We start from the raw sequence: 24,222 nt of genomic DNA on the forward strand, positions 1-24,222 counted from the left end.
GAGGTATGGTGGCCGGAGGAGGGAGATCGAAGGAAGAGGGCGGCGGCGGAGCTAGCGAACGAGCTCCGCTCGTCTCTTATCGATGGGGAAAGGAGGAAGGAGGAGATGACGACCGGGCCCACAACCAGATAAATATTCTGGGCGTTACTTTGGCGGACCGTCCACCACTCCCTAGCGGACCGTCCGCAGTTTCCTGGGTGTTACAGAAGTCTGGCTGTTGCTGATGGTATTCCTCGCGGGCTGGCTGTTGCGAACCTCGTCCACTTGAATAATCTCATTTATATATTCTTGTCAATTTTGGTGACCATTTATATGGGCCTCGTATCCGGCCCATCCAAAAGTGCATCCCTCAAAGGCCTGGGCTTCTCTCTGGCCGCCACCAAGCGTGTGTGCTCATTTTGCGGCGCATCACGCACGGGAGACGGAGACGCATCACCCCCCACGCTTTGGGGCCTCTTGTAGGAGGGGGCAGCGCTGCAGGCTGCAGCGGTGGCGTGCTGAGGTGGCCGAGACCATCCGCCGCGGCGGTCGCTTCCTCTCCCCGCCGGCTCCTCCACCCGCCGCCCCCCAAGTCCACCGGTCCCGCCACACTGCCGCTCCTCTCTCGGTCCAGTGGAGTGGAGATCCATCAGGAGTTGGCTGCGGTTTCTTCGTTTGCTGGTAAGTAATCATTTCTGGCTTGCCTTGAATGGAATCCCTTCTGCGAGTGGGTTTGGTTTCTCGATCAAACCGAATACCCCCGCCGCGCGCTCCATTCAGTTGGTTGGGGTTTATGTGTTGTGACGCGCTTTACTAGTCGAACCCACCCTCCAGTTTGGGGTCGTCGAGGTTGGGTGCCCCCATAGGTGCCCAACAACGGCGCGGTTGCAGTTTATTTTCCTTGAATACGCAATGCTCCTAGTTGCTTACCCTAATTTTGGTTGCGAGAATGATACATAGTTGTCGTGATTCGTGAATTTTGGGGGTTCGCGCTTGGTGGATAACGTTAGTGCTCAGCAGCGTGAAGCGGTGGATTTTTCTGAATGTCTGGGCATGATGAGGATGCTGTTTGCTGATCCAGTTTTGCAATTGAATGGAATAGAGGTGGCTGCCCTTTTGTTTCTAGGCACTTGTTGTGCTAGTTGCCTTGCTAGATCACTCGTGTGTTTGATCTGTAATGTTGAGTTTGGTGTTAGCTCTATAGAAGTTCAAATCCAATTTTAGGATGCCAATCATGGAATCTGTTGTTATGTTGGGATACTCGACACTCGGGTTATTTCCTGAAGCAGATGTTGTAACATTTGATATGAAGTTTGTGTAGCCAGAGTTTTCAGATTTATCAGCTACGCGTCTTTGACTCTGTGGAACTTTAATTTCTAATACAGGAATTTCATATGTATGCTTCTATAGGTTTTAATTGGCTGCAAGCTGTGATATTACACCTTGGTATCTGTGCTTCAGTGCATAAGCTCATAAGGATAGTGAAAGTCATACGGAAATATGGTTCATCCTTTGTTTGCCATTTTTGCTAGCACAATTCTGGATTATCAGTTGCTGGAATTATTTCATTTGTATTTGTACAAAAAGAAAAATGTTTGAACTGTCTTATGGCTTTGATTATGTGGGTCTATGAAACTTGCATATTAAATTATTTCATGTTTCAGGACAAGAAATTCTCCGGGCATCTTTGTCTTTCAGAAACCTTTCTGTGGATATCAAGCTGGTATTAAAAGTAGCTCCAAATGTCAGGGATTGCAGCAACTTGGCGTCGGACAATTCAATCATCTGCTAGTCAGAGTGTAATGGAGACATTTGTTGGCCCATCTGTGCCTTCTGGTGCTTTGAGGTGGTTCAGTAGCTGTGCTAAGCGCTCAAGAAAACCTGATATTACAGTTGTTGACCAGATCAAGGTGGTGGGTCGGTATTCTGCAGTTAATGATGTGGCGAGGACCAGAAGATTGCCCTTTTCAAGTCATATGGACACTAATTGGTTGATTGCGCCAAAGTCCAGACATGGTGCATTGCCAGGTTTCTTAGGCATTTCAAGCTTCCATCGTGGATACTCCTCAGATACTGGAATCAAGCCAGAAGCTTCTCGGAGTGCTGTCTCTAATGTTCCTTCTACAGAAAGCTCTGAGGTTGGCACTGCAGGTGGTGGTGAGGGTTCTTGGATTGAGATCTTGCATAATGCTCGCAAGTCTACAGTAGATGCTATCACTGATGCAGGCAAGAAAGTTAAGGAACTGACTGATGCAGTTACACCTCATGTCCAACAGCTATTTGATACATATCCAAATCTTGAAAAGGTAGTTGTTCCACTTGGCGGAACGCTGTGTGGTACAATGATGGCATGGTTGGTCATGCCTATCATTCTAAGGAGGCTTCACAAGTACACGTCACAAAGTCCTATAGCAGCACTTTTGGGGAACTCAACCAAGAATGATGTTTTATACCAAACTAGTCTCTGGTGTGCTTTAGAGGATCCTGCTAAATATCTTATCACATTTATGGCATTTTCAGAGATGTAAGTTTCTATTTAGCTTTCTGAAAAATAATCTATCTTTTTTTCTGTCCTCCTGATGGGAGTATTCTTTGTTAAAGCCTATTTTCTTCATAGTTTTGCACCTTTTGCATCTTAATCTTTTATATCTAATTGATTGTCAAGTTTATGTCTTATTTTGGGAAAACCTATAGTGGTTTCAGTATTGCTGCAGCCATTTTGTATTTTCTGAAGAACCTAGAGATATGCAACTACTACTTAGGCATTCCATATGTTTCTTCAGTGTCACCAAAGTTTCATCACAATATACATTGCCTTTTTTACCTTGCTGGTTCGTTATTTATTAATGCAGAAATGCAAAATGCATTTTTCTCTGACATTGTCTTAATAATTATGGTCTGGTTAAAAAGTGATATTTTCTTATGATATAATGTTGTGTTCAGAGATACTCATATGTATGGTGGTTTCACTTCCATAGGGCCACACTTATTGCACCAAGCATATCAACTTATCTTCCACAGGCATGGAGGGCTGCGTTTGTGCTGTCTTTTGTATGGTTCCTTCAGAGGTGGAAAACCAACTTCATTGCTAAAGCCATGACCAACCCAGATACCCCTAGTGTGGACCGCGACAGAATATCAGCGTTTGATAAGGTTTCTTCATTGGGACTGATTGGACTAGGAGTAATGGGTCTTGCTGAAGCTTGTGGTGTAGCTGTTCAGTCAATATTAACTGTTGGTGGTGTGGGAGGTAATGTACTTTCGTAAGTAAATTCCTTATTTCTAGATTCCTAGTCTTCCTTCCAAAAGTCTATCCAGCTGTCCACATTTGTAAATCAAGATTTTGTTGCACTAAATAATTACAGTATAGTTTGTCCTAGTTCTTCACCTTTGAGCACATGAAATGAAAGAACTCAATAAGTTAGCGGTATGCACGGGGAAATACTTGTGTTGCCTTCCCCTTTTTTTTCATTCAAAAGAATCTCCTACTAAGATACATCTTTAAGCAAATGGTCCTTTGTTTCTTCCCTATTGGAATTAGTTCCCGCAAAGGAAACAGTAGCATATATATTAGGATACTATGATTCTTTTTATTACTCCTACATGATTACATCGGCAAAATGCAAAAAATAGTGGTTTGGAAGTTTTTGCTCAGCAGCCTGCGACTAAATCATACATTTAACAGTACTGAAATTTTCTTCTGTTTTGTATACTTTAGGTGTTGCTACTGCTTTTGCTGCTAGAGATGTCCTTGGTAATATTCTCAGTGGGTTCTCCTTGCAATTTTCTAAGCCATTCTCCGTTAACGACTACATAAAGGTATTTCTAGTAGAAATAATTGTATAATACATACCAAACTTGTCAGCTGAAACTTGCAATTTTTTTGTATCCTTCTCATTTATCTGATCGCTTTTGTCTATACACTTGTCTGCTGAAACCATAGATTCATAATGGTATTATACATACTATTAAGTTTTAAATTTCATTTGACTTGAGGACGGTATGGAACTATGGATAAAAAATATTCAGCTGCTATTTCATGATAGATGTTGATAATAATAAAAGAATGATTTGTGTCTTAACTTGCAAGTATTAGGGGGTTTTTAAGATACATGTGCTATTGTGGAGTAAAAATGATGTATTGTAAAGGGTGGGAAAAGCAGTATTACTGGTAGAAGGAATGCTATTTTGCGTTCATCATAACTTTATAAGCCATGACTTGGTTCTAATATTTGTCTTAAACAAACATATTTTTCTTGGAGCAAGGTGATGTAAAAGGGTAATTGGTTCTTTCATAGCTGAAGCACAGTTAGTGAATCATCCAAAATTCAAAAAGATGCCTTGAATTAACAGATGCTAACTGACGGTTATTTAAGAGCTTTAACGAAAAAATATGGACAGGTGTTGGGAACTATTCAAACATTTGTCAGCTCCAAGTCTCTTGTTCGTTTTCAGTAGCTAAGATGGAAAAAATGAACCCTCTTTTCTCTTGTGTTTGCCGACAATGATAAATGGCCAATTTGGACTGGACATACTTACTCTTTTATTGCTTTTAGATGCTCTTAATATTATATAATTGCTGGCTCACAGTAACTAATAGAAATTTACATTATAGGCGGGGCCAATAGAAGGCAAGGTGGTCGAAATAGGACTCACTTCTACTTCATTGATCAATCCAGAAAAGCTCCCTGTCATAGTACCCAACTCTCTGTTCTCCAGTCAGGTATTATAGCTATTTCTATTGCTGGATGTTTCTTAGATTTAAAACACGCGTGTGGATCCTATTGTTCATCAGTGTGCATGCTGACATAGTGACATACAAATTAGTCATCTATACCTACATGGCTGTTTATTGAGTAGAAAACACAATTATATTTTGACACTCTTTTTACATGTATGTGTTTTCCTATCCTAATTTAGCTGGATGCGTTAGCTTTTATGATAGCGCAGTGAACTTTCTTACTTGGGATATTAGCAGCCTGGATTTCTTTAGTTAAATGACCATAAATGAGACACAAATGTGCACACTTTTACTTCAGAGCATTGTTAATGATTTGCTCTAGCTCTACCAACCATGGTTGATGAATTGTTATTTGGCCTGTGCTCTGGTAGCTTCTAAAACCGACTCTTAAATTTAAAATTTAAAATTTCTTTTTTTTACAAACAAACTTCAGACTTCCAGCCCTAGCTGGAAGTCATGATAGCATAGAAATTTCGGATAATATATTATATCCTATGAAACCTTTGGAAATATTTCTTTTCTATAGGAAGTTTGGAATAAATATTGTGTCAAATGCTTCTGTTGGTTAGTTAATTAGAAATTTGCTAGAAAGCATTCAGTTATGCTGTACTTCTATGACTGCTGTAAGGATTTCTTCCTCATTGCCTCTTGTTGTTCTTGGTAAGTTTGGTGGGGCCAATCTTGTATTGTCTTGACACGATATTCTAAATAATTTACAGATGATAGTAAATAGATCACGAGCCGATTGGCGAGCTAGTGTGACAAAGATTCCAATACGAATTGAGGATATTGAGAAGGTTCCTTCTGTATCAGAGGAGATAAGGGTTATGTTAAGGTCGAATCCAAATGTGTCCAATAGTGATGTTCCTTATTGCTATCTCTCAAGATTGGAAAGTTCATATGGAGAGCTCACCATTGGATGCAACCTAAAAAACATGGTATGTTTGATCTGTTCTACTTCTATATTTATGCTGCTGTACAGGTGTTATGTCCTCTTCCCTCCTCAAGCACAAGTGTCGAAGCTTAGTAAATTATATTGGAAAGTATTGATAGAAAAAGTATATTAACATCACTCATATATGTTTAGTAAAGATAATTATGGTTGAAGTTAAAATAGTTTACTAAATTTATCCAAGATCATATACTTATTTTGCGACGGAGGGAGTATAAAGTTTGTTCAGTTACGGGTGGAGTTTCTTTTTTTTTCCCAAAAATATACCCCAAATTTCTGGTAATACAAGAAATACGATAGGATCCTTTAGCACTCCCTTTGAGGCTAAAAACACTTTTGTCTATCCTCATGAAACGGGTGATAGCCATGGGCATAGGCACCATGCTAGTTTGGTACTCACTATTATCCTAGTGCATATTTGGAACGGTCCTTTCCTCTTCAATCCTAACACAAATATTTTATGTCTTGCAGAGAAAAGATGAGTGGCTATCTGCCGAACAAGATATTCTTTTGGGAGCTGCTAGGATTATTAAGTTGCATGGCATTGAACTTGGAAGCACTATGCAGTGTTGTTAATTCACAACTCTGGGACTTTAAGTTGGGTAAGTACATATTTGGCTCTTTTAACCTGTAGATTGTTAATACTATCCATAGCTGTTATGTTAAAAAGCCATAAGCCTTAAGTGCCGCCAAGTTATGTGTAACATTTCTTCTGTGATCCCTCGGTTTTGTTCTTCTGTGCCACCATGAAAAACCACAGTTTTTCAACTTCCCACAAACTGCTTCAACCGCTGTTTGGCAGTTTTCCAAGTTGGTTATTGTACCTGCATGCTAAAGGCTTACACGCATTTCAGCCAATTTTGTTCGAAGAGAACATTGTTGATTTATCAGTAGCAATTTTTCAGATAACTTCACTTTCGCAATCTTTTTGATGAGGGAATTGCATCCATTGGCTGGTATATTCCGTTAGCCTACAGAACTGTGGAACTGCATCCTGACCTACGTGGCGGTGGCGCCTGGTGTTTTGCTTTGGGGGCGTTGGCAAGAACGTCCGTGTGCTATGTCATTGATAGATATTTTGGACCCATCTATCACCGATAGATATTTGTTACTGTCATTGCCTTTGGAAGCTAGGTATGGTAATTGACCCCTCACTGTCCACTGGCCGTGTGGGTGAGCGGATTGTTGCTCCATTTTGGCTAAAATGTCCGGTTTTAACCTCGATACGTACGGGTTTGTCAAGCTCTAACCTGACAATCATCTCGAAATGAGTAGCGTTCGACATTGTCCATTTGTGACATGCATCAGCATTTTTCTAGTGAACTTTAACGTTCACTTTTTCTTTAATCCTCGGAACTACTAGTGCCATGCATCAGCATGTGTGCCAGAATCGTCTTGAACAAATAAAATATTGTGGTATGGTCGCAGTCCTCTCAAAGTCTGTGTGTCGTAGACATTGCAGGACACGCGTCAATGGAGAAGGCTTGTATACTAGTAAACAATGTACTAAAAAAAAGTAGACAATGTGATTAGATTATTCTTCCAGATATAATTAACTAAGGTCCTGTTTAGTTTTTGTTGTGGGCTTTTTAGGGGACCCACAGCCGGGTGGCGGAACGTACCCGTCTAATCCCAGAGGGGGAGTACTCGGGAAAGTGCTAAGGAATTAGGCTGATCTAGTTTGGGGGCAAGAATGCAAGAGCACTCGGGTTTAGAGTGGTTCGGGCCGCCGGAGCGTAATATCCTACATCCACTGTGAGATGTATTGCTCTTAGTATGAATGAGTCTATCATCTGCCCTGCTGGGGCTTGACTGTTTCCTCTAGCGAGCGTCTCCCTTTTATAGACCAAGAGGGACGCGTACACACTCGTTCCGACCTCGACAGGTGGGTCTAACGTGGATGTATAATATACTTCCGACCCCGACAGGTGGGTCTAACATGGATGTATAATATATTGCGCAGAATGCTTCAATGGTGCTACAGCGGTTGAGAATCTCTTCTCGGATACGCTTCATTGCCCTGTAGACTCTATGACCGAGGGGGGTCTTTATTTGTCCCATCGGCGAGGCGCCCGTTGGGGCAATGTAGCTTGCGGCGTAGTCTGTCAAGGCTACCGTGCAGTCGTCATAATGGGCGAAACCGAGCCGTTGTGTCCAACTGGCATAGTAGACTGACATATGCGGCGTGGGCGGCGCCAGCGACTGCACTGTGCGCCTTGATAATACGCGACCAACAGTGCAACCTGGCAAAAGCCGCATCGGGCTCTGCTGTGGCAGAGCGTTCTTCCGCCTACCGTATTGAATGTGGTAGGTAGGCGAGTCTTCCAGTGGAAGCCACGCGGCCCCGCGCGCGTGCCCGCACCTACGGACACGTGGCGGCTCCGGACCTGCCCCAGGCGGGGTGTCGGTTCCTCCCTGCTTAGGGGTCCGGATAGTATATGGGGGTCCGGAACCCGGCGGGGGTCCGGAACTCCTTGGGAGGTCCGCCCCCCCCTATTTTGGCTGAGGGCTACCTCCTCCGGGACATGTGGCGTCACCGGACCCTCCCCAAGCGGGAAGCGGGTCTGGGGCCGTTTGCCGGGAGAGCAGGGCTCCGGACCACAGGGGTCCGGCTGCTCGGCCGTCAGGGCGTAGTTAAGAATAACTACGAGACTCTTGCCTAGACACAGCAAGAGGGGGTAACCCCAGTCCTGGGGTACCGACAGTTTCAAAAAAAATTCTACAGTACCCGTTACAGCGGATGTTTGGACACATGCATGGAGCATTAAATGCAGTTAAAAAATAACTAATTACACAGTCTAACCGATTAGCATGAGATGAATTTTTTAACTCTAATTAGTTCATGATTGGATATTATTTATCAAATAACAATGAAATGTGTTATAGTACTAAAATCCAAAAATTTTCACCAACTAAGGGTGTGTTTAGTTGGAGAAAAAGTTTGGGTTTCGACACTGTAGCATATTTCGTTGTTACTTGACGAATAATGTCCAATCATGGGCTAATTAGGCTTAAAAAATTCATCTCGTGCTAATCAATTAGACTGTATAATTAGTTATTTTTTTTAACTACATTTAGTGCTTAATGCATGTGTCCGAACATTCGATATGACAGACAGGTACTGTAGAAATTTTTTTGAACTAAACAGAGGCGAGGATTCGAATCATTCGAACCAAGAAACTAGTAGTTTAACAGGGGAGTAAGCACGGCTATATCCGGAAGTTAGCCACAGATTGGGAAATAGAGGGCCAGTTCACACGAAATTTAAGGGAGGGAACTGGTACGCTTTATAATTTGTGCAGCTGTCTGTTTCCATTCGGAGCGTTTCGAGTAGTGAACAAAGTGTGTGGTTCAGGCCCTGTTTGGTTTAGCTCTAGTACTACTAGCACACAATTCCCGAAAAAAGAATCTTCAATGCATGGAGTACTAAACGAAGTTTATTTGCAAAACCTTTTCACGGATGGGTGTAACTTTTCACGACGAATCTAATGATAGTAATTAATCGATGATTGGCTACAGTGATGCTACAGTAACCATCCTCGAATCGTGCGGTCAAAAGCCTCATTAGGTTCGTCTCGCGAAGTAGTACAGCGCTGTGAAGTTAGTTTTGTAAATTACCTTTATTTAGTACCTCTAATTATTGGTCAAAATTTTTGTGCTACTTGTGCTATTTTCATCCAAACAGGACCTCAAATCGAGGTGATATCAACGTCTTACTGCATGGGGGATCTCTGATCCAGCTCGCATGTGAGGGCCCACTGAGATTGACACACGTCCTGGCAGCATAAAATACTCGGTTGATTAACTTTTTTTTATTTGTTTAGGTCAGTCCCAACCCAGACTCTACTATGGAGTCTAAGTCTCCTATTTATTATGTTTTGCTGATGTGGCAGTATATTTATAGAAAAGAGAGGGAGAGAAATCAAGACTCCAAGTCTTATTTAGACTCCAAGTTTTCACGCAAATCAAGAATGAATGTGAGAGAGATAAGTGGGTCATATAAACCAAAATAATACACTTTGCATTGGGAAGTATAGTTTTTTATGATGGAGTGTTTGAGCCTTAAACTCTAATAGTAGAGTTTGGGTTGGGACTGCCTTAGGATACGAGTTAGGGCGTCGGCATGGAAACATCAATTTTCCTGCCCATGTGCTTGCTGGATTCAGCTTTAATATTACTACAGCATGCGGCGGACGGATCGTCCCGTCGCGTGTTGTGAACGCTGCCACCTGTTGAGGCAACCATCACCGATCATTTATAGCCGTGCTTCCGATGGTTCGGAGCAATCAATGAACGTTAGCGCGCACACACTGAGGCGGTCCGCAGCGGGGGACTGTATCCCGCACTGCAGTACGCGTTTAGCGTAAAAATAGCTGCAGCGGGGTACTCTATCCCATCCGCAACTGTTGCGGACGAGCAGCCCGTCCGTCATACCAAGGGTGTGTTTAGTTCCGTAAAAAGAGTGTAAAAAGTGGATACGAAAAGTCACATCAGTCACTGTAGCGCACTGTAGCACATTTCGTTTATTTGTGACAAATATTGTCCTAACATGACCTAACTAGGCTCAAAAAATTCGTCTCGCAACGTACATCAAAACTATGTAATTAGTTTTTTTATTTAACTATATTTAGTACTCCATGCATGAGTCATTTGCTATATTTAATGTTTTGATGTGATGGAAAGTTTGGAGTTTGGGGGGAAGTTTTTGAGAACTAAACACAGCCCAAGTGGAATGGAGGAGCCACGCCACCATCACGCGTGGTGCGGGCCCCGTGCCATCTCCAACTACCTCGCGCCGCCCGCCGGGCCTCCGTCGTCCGCCGGTGCCCCACCCTCAAGGCTGCCGCCACAGGTCTCCAGCACCACCGCCCTAGCTCCGCGCGGATCGGGCCGCCGCCGCCGTCATGGCCCGAGCTCGTGACCAGGGGACGGCCCGTGGCCATGGCCTCTGCGCCGCCGCAAGGCCCGCCGTCGGTGGCGGCCCCCTGCTCCTTCCTGTTCCTTCGCCGCGCGCAGCCGTCCCGCCGTCACGCCTCGCGCTCACCGCCATCCCGCGGGCCCGCTGTCGTGCCGCGCCCCCGCCGTCGTGCCACAGTCTCACGCGCCCTCCGTGTCGCCGTCCTGCGCCAGCGGGAGGGACGGCTCACCGGAGGGAGGGAGCCGGGTGCGGGGCTCGAGGATGGGAGCAGGGTGGGGGCAGGGCAGCGGATCCGACCGACAGCGGGGCACCTTCGTGCCACGGGTCGCCGCGCCATGGCCTCCGCCCTGCCGAGGATCTGGGAGAAGGGGGAGCGAGGCGCTGCCGCCGGTCCTTCCGCCCGCAGATCCGCCCCTGCGCCAGCGAGGGAGGAGGGCGAGGCCGGCGGGCGAGTAGAGGAGGGCGAGGTGCGGGCCAGCTCGGCGCGGCGCGCGGACCGCCCCGTCGCGGCCCGTCCCAGCCGACCGCCGGAGAAGAGGCGAATGGGGTGCGAGAGGGGAGCTCCCACGCCTGCGGCGGCGTAGCTCCCCGTCCGCACCGGGGAGGGCCGAGGAGGAGCAAGGAGGACGCGCCGCCGGCAGGGGGCCGTCCCGCTTGTGCTGGCCGAGCTCGGCGAGGGAAGGGGAGGGAGGTGCCGCCGGGGAAGGGTGGCGCCGGCGTGGGAGGGAGTGGCCGTCGAGGTGAAGAGAGGGAGGGCTGTGGGAGGGGGCGTGGGGGTTAAAAAAAGTAAAAAAGAAACTGACAAGTGGGATCGCTGAGGGTAGTTGGTATAGAGTACATATATAAAAAGAAACTGACAAGTGGGATCGCTGATGGTAGTTGATATAGACTACAGATAAGATATAGAGGTTGATGGGTGCATAAAAACTGAATATAGATGAGAGAATCTTGATAAGCTGACAAAAATATTGTTTTAAGAGATGAAAATAGAGAATGACAAGTACAAATAGCTTGAACCCTGATACTGAAGTGAGCAAGGAGGCGATAAATTCGGTCGTCCATGTCGCCGGAAAAGGCATTAAAGCCACCGAGCACGGTGCCGTGGTCTTTCGCCACGGCTGCAATCCGAGGCAGGCCGTACCGAGACGAGATTTCTCCGCTGGAGCTGGGACCGCAGGGATGATTTCAACAGTACAGTACTGTCAAACACAAGCGCCCACCCCACACCCTGCGGCGGCCATCGTCCCGCGATGGCGACTGTTGCGACGCAGGCGCGGTGTGCCCGCTGACCCCGTGCCTGATCTGGGTCCACGCGTCAGTGACGCGGCAGTACGTATGGCAGTGGCAGGACGCCCGGCCAAAACTTGGAGTTATACATCCCGTGAGTTTCGGCAAACTCGCGGTAGAAAGAGATGCTGATGCTGAAACGAAAACTCTCTGATACCCTCCCTCCGAGAAGAATAGATTCGTACAAGCAAAGAAGACAAAGAAAAAAAAAATCCGAATCCCCCTATCTTCATCAGTATCTAATGAAGCTTATACCGCTGCTACCTGGCTGAACTCGCCTTCTCTGCATACGCCTACATCGATGGTCATCTTCTTATCCCCGCTCTTCCCCTCCATGGGCGACGAAACCACTCTGCAGCAATTTCGCCTGGGAGACTGCAAATCCATGTGTAGCGCATCAGTAACACATTTAGTAATGAAAAATATCACAGGTGGGATGGGTCTAGTTCCAGTTTTTTATGGAGCATTTGCAATTAGTGAATGTTCTATCTTGGCATTAGGGAAAGTTGTGTTGGCATTGCGATTATCCTTCTCTTTTTTAGCTCTAGGTTGCCTCTAGGAAGGGGTTGATTGCGTGATAAAAGTAGCTGTACGTGACAAACAATGCCAAACTGATGCCAATGCCAATGCCAGTTGGCCCTCTCCATATGGGGATGCACATCATGTGTCGATTGAATAGAAGGAAAAGGAATGGTTTTGTCTGGAAGGTTACCCTGTCCCAGAGCCCGGGGTCAGGCCTCTTGAACACGACGATGTGATCGAGATGCGCGTCCGGGTCGGCGATGTCCCACCGGCACGCCGGCCGCGTCTCGTTCGGGTGGCGCCACCGCTCGTACCGCGTGACCGTGGTCTCCCCGCCGCCGCGGTCGGCCGCGCGCCGCGCCGACGACAGGTAGTACACCGCGGGCTTCTGGCACGGGCTACGCGCCAGGGGCCTCGTGTTGAACGCGTACGCCGTGTAATCGGCGCGCGGGTACCAGTTGAGGAACGTGCGCACCGGCATCTCCATCTCCCGCGGCGACATTACGCCCCTCGCCACCAGCACAGCGAACCCCCACGCCACGGACACCGTCCACCGGTTGTCGCCGTCGTAGCAGATGGACTGCTGCATCAGCCCCGCCGTGTCCAGCTTCACCGGCCCGTCGAACAGCCGCCGCACCGCCGCGGGGCGCGACCTCGCGTCCGGGAACAGGGGCTTGACGACGTCGAGGTGGTGCAGCGTCACGAGCGGCGCCACCGGGTGGGCGGCGAGGAGGCCCAGCAGGTCGCCGTACACGTCGTACTGGTGGAACCCCGGGTGCTTGGTGAGCGGCACGCCCAGCTCCGCCATGCACGCCTGGATCCGGTCATCGCTGCCGTAGAGCGCCGGGTAGCGGTGGAGGCAGCCGTCCTGCATCCGCGCGAGCGCCTCGGCCAGCGGGCGGCTGATGGCGAAGCCGCCGCCGCCGTACGCCATGCCGTAGGAGAAGTAGATGTTCTGCAGGTGGCTCTCGGAGAGGGAGCCGATGTAGTAGGGCTGGCGGTGGTCGAACTTGTTGAGCACGGTGAGGAGGTTGTCGGGGAAGAAGACGGTGTCGTCGTCGCCCATGACGAACCAGCGCACCCCGGGGAGGCCGAGCCGGGACGTCTCGGAGACGATGCGGGAGATGCGGATGGCGGAGCGGTGGCCCCGGCGGTGCGTGTAGGGGAAGGCGGAGGTGTCGGAGGAGATCCTGATGGCCGGGAGCCCCGTCCGCGCAGTGGACATGTTGGACTCGCGCACGGCGCGGTCGAGCCACACGTAGCCCCGCATGGCGCCGCGCGGGCGCCACCACACCTTGATGTACTCCTTGCGCTTGTCCCAGAGCCGCGACGACGCCGCGATGCCGAACACCAGGTGCCGCAGCGTCGTCGCCGCGGGCGCCGCGGCGGCGGAACCGGGGCGCTTCTCCTCCGCCGCGGCCGTGAGGTTGGCGGACGCCCGGGAGACCGAGGCGGAGGAGGCGATTGCGGAGGAGTCAGGCGGGCAGTTGGAGGCGGCCGACGACGCGGAGGCGAGGAGGAGGTGGAGCGTGTAGAAGAAGTAGAGGGCGGTGAGGGGGAGCAGGAGCAGGAGGAGCAAGCGGAGGAAGGTGGCGGTGACCGTCTCCTTCCCGCCCCCTCCCTTCATCCCGGTCGCCGTGGCCGCCGCTCCTCAACCCTCACCGTCTCACCCCCTCCCCGACAACACCGCCGCGACTCGTCCGCTCGCTGGCCGGCCCGATTTCGCCGCCGGCGGAATCGGAATCAAAATCAATGGGATTTCGCGGGGGGGGGGGGGGGGCGAGAGAGGCTCACACCGGGTCGCGCATTCCTCTCCGCGTGCCCCTCCGCGCCGCCACCTCCTCCTCCTGCCCCCCTTCTTCTCCCTCTCTCTCTCTCCTCCGCTCGGGTCCGACTGTCCGAGGCCGCCGGGGCGGGGAGTGTGGTGGGGGTGGGGCGGGGGGGGGGATCGGTTCGGTGGGTGGGTCGGCGATGCGAGCGCTTCGGTTTCGTGCCCGCTTTTGCCCACCTTTTTCCCCGTCCGTGCCGCTGGCCTGCTGCTGCTGCTGCATGCCTTGCCTAGGCGCTGCCGCTAATGCCGAGTATTTATTGGGGCGCGGCCCGGGAGATGGAGATTTGCGGGCCGCCTGAGAGAGGCTGAGAGTATGAGAATGAGAGACAGGGTGTACCCGGTCGCGTGATCTTAGGGCTCTGGAGATTTTGTCACTGGATCTTTCCTCGAACAATTTGTCATTGGATCTGAATGGTGCCTGCACGTTGCGAATCGGGTTTGTGGGGGCTCGCGCGACGATTAGAATTTCCAAAAACAAGATTGCTGATGAGATTTGGTAGTAGACTTGTAGTTGGGCTCGTTTGGAATGTACTACGCGGCTCTGAGCCCTTCTAGCATAAAACAGCTGTACTTTTCGTTTTACGTACATGCCGTTTTTGTTGCCAGGCCCCGGCGAGTGATTTCTGGAGCCCACTGTGCTGGCTCGTCGTCATCGCATACTCATCTGCATGAATAATCACCAACTGCGTCAGTGGTATGGGTGGCAGTAACGAATCCAGAACCAGAAAATGATTTGGTTCATTGTACATGTTACTTTATTCACTCGGTTGGGCGGCAAGCTCCAGCTCCAGCCCAACAGTATTTTCCTCTCACACCACTCCAGCCACTAGCTCTAGCTCCAGACAGCTCAATAGTATTTTTTCTCTCACACCATTCCAGCTCCAGCCTGCCGAACGCAGTGATTATGTATTACTATGGTTTATGACTTTTTAGTAGGATCACACTTTTTTTTTCCAAAATACACAATATTCTCCGTTAATTAGCCACTGGATCAGTGAGATCATGATGAAGCACCCAGGTTACATAGTTTGGAGGGGAACCAATAACGTGGTGGACTTGTCAAGTCCTCGAATCAAGTTTAGTGGAGCTGCGTACATATTACATGAGCTTGGAGCATAGTAAGAAGCATTCACTATATAGTGATATGAAACGGTTTGGTTGAAATGAGTATAATTGGTATTAGAGGCTAAGCCATTTGCGTCTCTATTAGGATTTAAAATGTTATAAGCGCTTGCCCAGTTTGGCGTCGTAACATTATTCATCTTTTTTACTGGAAGAAAGACGGGGGAATACGACGACAATGGACCGACACTTTTGTTTCTTTCTCGTGCCGATTACCGGAAAAAAAAGACTGAGGTGGGCGTCGGTTAGTACACTGGGTCCACGGAGTAGTAAAAAGGAGAAAGGGGTGAGTAAACCTGTTAGTGTTAAGCGGCTCCGAAACTGTTTTAAAATTTTGGAAAAAGGGGAGCGGTTACCATACTTTGGTGGCGACGCGCTTCTTCTTGCATGCAAAGCCCACGTGACGTGATCGATGTTCGACGAAAAAACAAGCTCACATGATGCTGCTCAAATACGGCTTCTGGTGTGTGTTTCTTTGCTGTTTCAACGATGTGCATCAATCAATAATATAATAGTCCATACTGGGACACACGTCACTCCCTGGTTTTGTCTTTAGTGATCACCCAAACTAGTGCGCTTATAGGTTACTTGCTAGTATAATAACGTGTATGTAAGAGATATTCTCTTGTCTACGACAAGCTAAGAAGTGTGCACATGCCGGTAAAAAAAAAAGTGTGCACATGCCCGTGGTTATGGCAATACGGCAGCACAGCACGAGAGCAAAAGAAAGGACTCTGAAAGGGACGGGGCGCACTTGATGCTCCCTCCCCTCCTAGGCTCCTACTACCGAGCACTTCAATGCCCTGCTCTTCAGGATAAGTGCCACTGCCTCCATGATCGATCGTGCTAACATAGTACCCGAGATGACATGTTCCATGAATACAACCTGCAAAAACTGCTCAAGAGTGAGGTCGCCGGTGCCGCTGTGCATGTACTTTTGACACGATAAAGCTCACCAGATCGACTCGATGAGCACGGAGCCTGAGATCTTGGGGAAATAAGCCCGCCGCCGCCTGAGATACTGTTCACAGAAAGTTTTAAAAAAAAGATTCACAGAAAGTATTTGTTAGGGCGCGGGGAATGATCGCTCGAGTGCTTGAGGATGACCGGGCTCGGAAGCACTAGCGGAAAAGCCACCTAGGGTGTGTTTAGTTCCCACCAAATTTCCAAACTTTCCATCACATCCATCACATCTTCTATCACATCGATACATTAAATATAACAAATAACTTATGCATGGAGTACTAAATGTAGTTAAATAAAAAAACTAATTGCATAGTTTTGATGTACGTTGCGAGACGAATCTTTTGAGCCTAGTTAGGTCATGGTAGGACAATATTTACCACAAACAAACAAAAAGTACTACAGTGTGCTACAGTGACTGATGTGACTTTTTCTCCTCTTTTCACCTCATCTAAACACAGCCCTAGTCGAAATTGTACTAGAAAATATTTTCTTGCAAAAACAAAGGCGGGTCCCTAATCATTTCGAGAACCAGAAAGGGGTCGGCTGCCTTGGCACAGCTCGGTGCCGCGTCGCCTTCGGCGGCCTACCATTTCGTGCGGCTCTCATTCTTGTGGTCAAAAACTCAAGGCGCAGCAGGGGGAATGTTGGTGCGTAGCGTAGCCCATATCCCCCTCCCCGAGAGGGCGTGCTGCCCCCGTCCCTTTCCTCGTTCATTTCATTGGCTCGGAGGCCAGTGCGCTTTTATTTGTCGCCGTATAGACTATAGAAGGGTCCTCACTCTATGAGCTTTTTGACCTCTCAAGTCAAACTTATTGTTTGCTAGTGATATTGTATAACCGAAAACCGTAGCTGCGAGTTGGGAAATGGTCAAATCCATAGCCTGCTTGTTGACTGCCTCCCAAATCACTCGACGTCGACGAGCTGGAGAAGATCGAAGGACGGCACGACACTGCGCCTGCTGATCCCGGCAAGATGAGTCATGAGCGTGAGTGAGTTCATACGCTGACTCGCTGAGGGAGGCGGCGGCCGTCGTAGGTGAAACGGAACGGCACGGGATCGGGTTGGAGATGTGGCTTCCACTCCACCCCCGAAAAAAAAAAGCCATTCCAGACGCACGCGCGTCCCACCCGGCTCGTCACTCGTCTTCGTCTCCCATGTCACCCTCTTTGTCGCGCACGCGAGCTGCGCGGTCGCGCGTGCACGGAACCGGGCCGTCGCCCATCGGCGACGCTAGCTAGCATTCCTGTCGATCGATCGCTGTCGCCTTCGGCTTCACACGTTGTCTCGCCATTCGAGCGATTGCTGTCGTCTCCTAAGGCGGGGTGTCTTCTGTTGGCCAAGCTGCCATGCCCGGCCGTGGGAGCTTAATACATACCCCTAGCTGCTCCCGCGGCGGTGGCACCTCGTGACGCTGTGGCTCGCCGGAGAACCGTCGGATTCCGGTCGCCCCCGCCTGCCATCTCTAGGACCGTGTATCTCTCGCCGCATGCGTTGACAATCAATCTAGGACCTTCAGATTTTCTGCTTAACTGAACAGTTTTTTTTGCTGGCATGGTGGATTGGTTGCTTCTACTTTGGAAGTTCGATGTAAGATCAATTAGAGGCCAGTCAATCTCAATCAACAATTAAGCGATCAATTATTTGAAGATAGCAAGATCAGTGCTGCACTGAGATGAAGCTTCCACGGCAATGAATCCAGCTATCGTACTGACTGAAATGTAGTCTTGACATGATTGAGTTTTTTTTTTCGAATAGTAGCAATTCTAAATTCTTGAACAGTAATCATGATGCTTGAGCAGTCACAATGAGAAATCAGCTGGCGTCCCCTTCGGTTCCGTTTGTTCAACCTGACAGAAATTTACTCCTTCATGCTGTCTCTCTGAAGATACAAATCGCCCATCTCTGTTATTACTCTTTCACTGATCCGGATGCCCATTGTTGATTGCAAGCTCCATGAGACAAAACAGAATCTGCAGGCTTTGACGCGTTGTACGATTTGTGCCCCAACATTTCGGCTTCCATTGCTGGCAAATAGTATGACGGGCCGTGTGTGGGTGGTGGGTGGGGGCATGTCGGAGTTTTTCCTGTTTGCGGCCGAGACGCTTCCCGGTGGGCCTCATAGGTTCCGGGAAGACAAATATACGCAGCCCAAAAATAACAACAATACGCCTCCGACAAACTATGGGCTTGCAAAGCGAAACAGAATCAAACTCTGGGCCGGTAGCCGAAGTGCCAAACTGGCAAGAAATGCAAATGCACTTTGTAATCCAACTAATCGAAAAAAAACCGTTGGAATCCAACTAATCGAATTCTAGAGTTTGACTAGAAAAGGCGCGCGGCATCGCCGCGCAAGGCCTGCCAATTGTGATTGAACTTGGCCCCGTTTAGTTCCAAAAAAAATATTCTACAGTATCCGTCACATCAAATATTTAGACACATACATAAAGTATTAAATACAGTTGAAATAAATAACTAATTACATAGAATAACTGATTAGGACGAGATGAATTTTTTAAGCCTAATTAGTCCATGATTGAACAAATTGTCAAATAACAATAAAATGTGCTACAATACCAAAATTCAAACTTTTCATGAACTAAACACAGCCTTTCACTATAACATTCAGCTTGTCTTTGAACAGCTAGTGCTTTCTCTGTTGATTTTGAGTGAGGGAGTAGCTAGTAGCTTAAGATTTTATCACCCTCAGAACAAACTGGAAACCTGCAAATTTCACTACAACATTGGTCGTCACTGTATGAATTCAATACGATGAATATGAAATCCTATTGCTCGAGGTTCCCTGTGAGAAAAGTAGTTAGTGAGACGGAGAATATTGATAAAGGACTTGAGTAACTCATTGCGCGTCATAATATTACCAAGCTTGTCGGGGAGCAGCTGCAGGGCAACACTTCTCAAAGTATGCAGTAAACTGACGAAGTCAATTGTTTCTCATCACCCTCATTTCTAAAATTGGATGCACGCATAAAGATGACTATATATCTCATTTCTATAATTCTAAATGATTAGTGAGACATCACCATACTCTTGAACGGTGTAAGTGGCAAGCATGCTTAGACTGAGCAGTATCTTGATAGAATTTACCTCATGATTGCACATTGTAACACATGGTCTCAACTCCTAGAAACACCAAAATCAAAGAAAGCACCCAAGCGGACAGAGATAGCAGCTCCATTATGCAAACTATGGTTTACATGTAAGGAACATTTGATATATATACAGGTAAAGGGTGAGGTTAAATTGCCAGGTGCCGAGTGAAATTTTCGCACTGCTCAGACTTGTTTATCTACAAATAGAGCATTCAAGTTCAGCTAGGAGAACAATCTAATATGTCCTTACTCCTTTACACAAACTTTACCCCTGATTGTCGCAGTTTAAAATAGTGCACACACTAAAGTAAGTGAATTGGTGTAGCAAATGACAGGAAATTTATTAGCCATGCTTATTAAAACTTACAGGGATGAAAATGGAAGTCTCCCTGCAATACCTGCATCGCCTGCAAAAAGCAATGTACCAGTGTATAGCAGTTGAATCCAAATGAGATCTAAGGCAATTGCTGAGTTGCAAGACAAAGTTTCAAGTTCCAAAGGTTATGCTTCAAGCTCATTGATTGCAACATAAATGACTAATTGGAATTATCTTTTCTAAATATATCTAGAATGTTAAGATCTCAGTTATGCGAATTAGTTGTTTAGGTTTTTGGACTCAAATATGTAAGCTCATGATTATGTTCTAAAATTTTCACATTAGCGGAATTAATGGATGAGAGATTGGTGAATGGTAGTATATATAATATCAAGAACTGATGATGTTGTCTGCTTCTCTAGTCCGGCTGTTGCATGTCTGATTATTATACAATGTTTCAGTTACCTAGACAACCCAGGTGGGGTAAGGGAATGGAATTCTTCGGACAAATAAAAACAATACCTTGAGTTCTCAGCGTTCCATACTCTCAGACCGCATCAGTTGCAAGACCAGCCTGCACTAATGCAATCGTCAGAGTTCTTATGGACAACAGAAAAGCATATATATCCGCCTGATCGGCATTTTGAAGTGTCATCAAAACACCATGGTGTTAGCTGCTTGGTACCTTGCATAGTGACCGGTCAAGGTTCATTGTAACTTCAGTAAATCATTTATGTTTTTCAGTAAATCATTTATGTTTTCTGAATTGGAATTTGATAGTATGCCTAAAGCAAATCTTGCTTGTTGGTAAAATGTGATTGCAGATTGTAAATCTGATCTCACTTCATAAACCAATCTATTTATATTCTGAGACTCTGGGTATTGAGGTAACAATAAACTATGCATAACTTGGAGCAAAGAAAATTTGACAACAGAAAACCTATGGAGAGGGGAAAAAGTACCGACCTCTCATAAATCTGCACATATTGGGTAATCTCGAATTGCATGCTGAAGGCTTTTGTATGGCCTCTGACCTGGATTCTTTTTTTTTTTAACGTAACTGACCTGGATTCTCCAACTCATGAATTTGATAATGTCTGCTTGCTGCTAGAAGCAGTATATAATCAGGTGTGTAATGTATTAAGTAAATAAGAATGATATGGATAGATATTGGACTACTAATATAAATTAAACTTCTGTTGTTGATACCGTAGAGGAAGATGAGCTTAGTGTAGATGAAAAAAAATCTACGGTAATTGGTAATCTCCAAGATCCATGTACTCAAACTAAGGTGAAGGCATCGTACATACGGAGCCGATGGCTTTCCTAGTGGAGGGCCGTGCTCTGCAGGAGGAGGAGCAGCAGCTGCTGGTTGCCGGCGTGGATCAGGTTGGTCAGTGCCCTCCTCCGCCTTGCCATCTCGGGCTCTGGCATGCAGCACTCCCCCTCCCCCGCCTTTCCCTTTCCGCGCCCACCGCCGTTGCCGCAAATATCAACCCAGAATCCGTTGCTAGCCACACCGTCGCCGGCAGGGCCGAGTATAGTTCTGTTCTAGCTTCGCGCGACGGTGTCCCTGGTCAAATGTTCGCGGCCATGGCGCGGAGCAGGTCACCACGTGACACGGGGAGGGGGAAGCCGCCTCCTGCGGAGCTGCAGCTGGCGGAGGGCGCGGTTGGCACAACTAGGAGCCAGAGAATCGGCCGAGTAGGGACGCGCTTTCGTGTTTGGAGACAAGGAGATAGAATTCTAGCCGCAGCCCGCGGCCCGTGGCCCGCCATCGTTGGCCGCCGTCGGCCTGCTGAGCAGCCCAGGCTTTGCCTTCCGTCGGTCCAGGTCCAGCCGATTTCCCACGTCCTACTTGGCCGGCCCAGCTTAGCAGGTTCCTGACACACTTCCTGTAAAAACACCTGCAAAACAGTGTGATCGCATTCCTAAACCTTGGGCAACCAAGAGGGTCGAGTACACAAATACCCCAAGCGGTTGCAAATACCGTTCCATTCACCATGTTCTGACAGAACAATTGATCTGGTCCTGGGTGTCACGGCTACACCCGATCTGTAGCTGTCGATGCAGTTGCCATCTGACATATCCATAAGACCGGTGATGGGTGCGCGACGCTACAGGTCCATTCACGACGTTGCTCGCGCCCAGGGGAAACGCCTATCTCGTGCAGGCCAGGGCCAGGCGGCCAGCCCGCTCCGGGACCGCAACACACCATCAGGTCCCGGTCCGGCAACCTGCTGCCGTCCGTCCGGTGGATAGTGAGGGCCCGGCAAGATCTTCCGTCAGGCCATTATCGCGGAAATATTTCCCGAGATCCGCCGAAGCAAAGCAGTGGACCTGCGACCTGCGCGAGACAGTGCCTGCTGAAATCCGAAGCAAATCTCGTAAATCTTGACGGGACAGCACAAGTGTCAAATCGATTGTGGATTACGACTTTGCTTAAACGGAACGGAACGGGTGCCAACTTCTTCTGATATTCAATTCCAATTCCCTGAAGAACCTGCAATGCTCCTCGCTGATGTTGCGTCTCAGATCCAGGACGTCTGAACGGTAAAGTGGCACGACCGCTGAGCTTAGAGCAGGACGTTGCTCATCCTCCTCCGATCCTAAACAGTTCAGAACGGGTCGTAGAGATACTGGCAGGCAGCTGCACTCTTCTAAACGGATAAATTTCAGGCCACAGATGCGTGTGCGGACGCGCGTTGCGGAGATTTTTTCACACGCGCAACGCAACCCACGGACGGGGAGACGCGCTGCACTCTCTCCTTGTGCTGGCTTGGAACTACCGCTGCAACTGCAAGCGACGCTTGCTGGAGCGCTGCGGGCCTGGACCACGGGCGGAGGCGTTGATGCGGAACACCCACGCCGCGAGACGCGAGGCCGTCGCAGCAACGCACCGCGATCCGGTGAGGATGGAGACCCGTCGACCCCGACCTCGCCGGGCGCGACCTGGACGGGCCGCGGCCGAGCTAGGAAAGCCGAGACGGACGGTGGCGTCGACGCCCGCCGCGGCCGGCGCGGCGCTTCAATTCATTCTTATCCGCTGTAGCGTGGACGCGATGGCCATGCAGCGGCTTCTGCCTTCGCGGGGACATCGCGGTGTGCCGGGGGGTGGGTGTGAAAACGATGGATCGTCTGGAGAAGCTACTGGTACTGGTACGAAGCGGGCCTGCTGCTAGAGTGCTAGGCTGCGTACCGTATCGCTCACTGATGCGCGGGGACCCCATTTCTTCGATTCCCCCCCCCCCCCCCCCCCCCCTGCTTTTCCGTTGCGAGAATGACAGGCAACGATCGGCCGGAGCACGCCCATCGAGCCACTGTTGGCCGCCGCTGCTGTGCGCGGCTCGGCGTTTCGGAATTGGACCCGAGACGCAAGCGGACAGGCGAGCCCGTCCGTGGCTGGATCGGCGATGATGGCCGCGCCCTGTTGCTTCTTCAGAACAGGATCGTACTCGTACGGCGGGATGGGGGGCCGCCTTTGATTCGATTCCCTCCGGAGGCAGCAGACACGGAGAGGGAGGGACGGCCAGCGGCGGCCCAGCCGTCATACGACGAGGGCACGTCGAAAGCTGGTTGGGCCCATCGAGTACGATAATGAGCGTGACCCAGCGGGGCCGGGGGTTTGATGTGTCATTATTCCCCCTACTACACGCCTATTATTGTGAGCTCCGAGTTCGGTTTTGGTTCCATTCAGCGTGTGTTTTTGAACGCTGAACGGCCCCGGCGCTCTTTTCACTTTCCTTGTCCTAAACTCCTAGCATTACTTTATCATTCTTGTTCGCTCTTTTCACTTTCCTTGTCCTAAACTCCTAGCATTACTTTATCATTCTTGTTGGCTTGTGTTAACTTGCAAGCAAAACTAGGTTAGATTCGCATCACAGGCACAGCAGTACAAAATGCCAGTGCAGGAGTATGTGGTTTAAGGCTTTAAGCTGCCAATAGTGCGCTCCTAATCAGGAACCGCCGCGGCTCAACGAACGGAGTGGGAGTGTGTATCTATCCCCTGGCCGAGGCTACCAACACCTGTCAGGGCTCTGCTTTCAGAGCGAGACCCCATAATTTCCTCTTCCTTTCGGCAGATTATGCTACCAGTACGAATCATGGGGTGCAGTTGCACGCTCTACCAATCTGCCTGGGCGGGCGTTTGGTCGCCGCCGGGGACCTGAGCGGTAGCGCGCTAGGCGGCTGGCAGGCCGCTTGCGTACGCATCAGTCTTCTCCTTCCCGTTTCGGCGGAAGATTGGAGGTGCTGGTGGTTCTCGGATTTGAAACTTCCTCTGCCGCGCACGTACCTGGGGCACCTGGCAGGCCGGACGGGGGGCGTTGGCAGCCTGGCGCTGGCGGCGGCCGAGACGCACTCGCCCCTTCGCGTCAGGGGTGTGGCGAAACGGATGATTGGATTGGACTCTGGCGGAAAGGAACACTGGAACATACGACTTGGTCGTGTTTATTTCAAGCGCAAAAATTTTTTGCGTTGAA

At 48.9% G+C, this 24,222-nt stretch overlaps 2 protein-coding genes and 2 long non-coding RNA genes across 8 annotated transcripts; 2 read left to right on the top strand and 2 right to left on the bottom strand.

The window, feature by feature from the left end:
* Positions 1-377: 377 nt before the first annotated feature.
* On the top strand, positions 378-6,972 carry LOC120641534 (mechanosensitive ion channel protein 1, mitochondrial-like). 2 transcript variants are annotated; one of them, XM_039917708.1, is made up of 8 exons: positions 378-660; positions 1,644-2,503; positions 2,958-3,229; positions 3,698-3,798; positions 4,595-4,702; positions 5,440-5,658; positions 6,144-6,274; positions 6,578-6,972. In XM_039917708.1, exons 2-7 carry the CDS (start codon positions 1,722-1,724, stop codon positions 6,246-6,248), a joined length of 1,587 nt encoding a protein of 528 aa, XP_039773642.1. In that variant the 5' UTR covers positions 378-660; positions 1,644-1,721; the 3' UTR covers positions 6,249-6,274; positions 6,578-6,972. The 2 variants fall into 2 exon arrangements, with proteins under 2 accessions (XP_039773642.1, XP_039773641.1); XM_039917707.1 differs by having other exon boundaries at positions 433-660; positions 6,629-6,865.
* A 5,021-nt stretch (positions 6,973-11,993) lies between these two features.
* LOC120641535 lies at positions 11,994-14,337 on the bottom strand. Its single transcript, XM_039917709.1, has 2 exons — positions 12,590-14,337; positions 11,994-12,252 (listed from the first exon to the last, which is right to left on the bottom strand). Exons 1-2 carry the CDS (start codon positions 14,024-14,026, stop codon positions 12,127-12,129), a joined length of 1,563 nt encoding a protein of 520 aa, XP_039773643.1. The 5' UTR covers positions 14,027-14,337; the 3' UTR covers positions 11,994-12,126.
* Positions 14,338-18,824: 4,487 nt separating this feature from the next.
* Positions 18,825-21,412, bottom strand: LOC120641536. 4 transcript variants are annotated; one of them, XR_005662297.1, is made up of 3 exons: positions 21,052-21,412; positions 20,264-20,845; positions 18,825-19,832 (listed from the first exon to the last, which is right to left on the bottom strand). It is a non-coding gene; the product is annotated as an uncharacterized LOC120641536 (long non-coding RNA). The 4 variants fall into 4 exon arrangements; XR_005662295.1 differs by having other exon boundaries at positions 21,048-21,412; XR_005662296.1 differs by having other exon boundaries at positions 20,264-20,426; positions 20,708-21,412.
* Positions 19,793-20,639, top strand: LOC120641537. Its single transcript, XR_005662298.1, has 2 exons — positions 19,793-19,925; positions 20,211-20,639. It is a non-coding gene; the product is annotated as an uncharacterized LOC120641537 (long non-coding RNA).
* Positions 21,413-24,222: the final 2,810 nt, after the last annotated feature.

The sequence above is a fragment of the Panicum virgatum genome, chromosome 7K (genome assembly GCF_016808335.1).
Source record: "Panicum virgatum strain AP13 chromosome 7K, P.virgatum_v5, whole genome shotgun sequence".
NCBI classification, from domain to species: Eukaryota; Viridiplantae; Streptophyta; class Magnoliopsida; order Poales; family Poaceae; genus Panicum; species Panicum virgatum.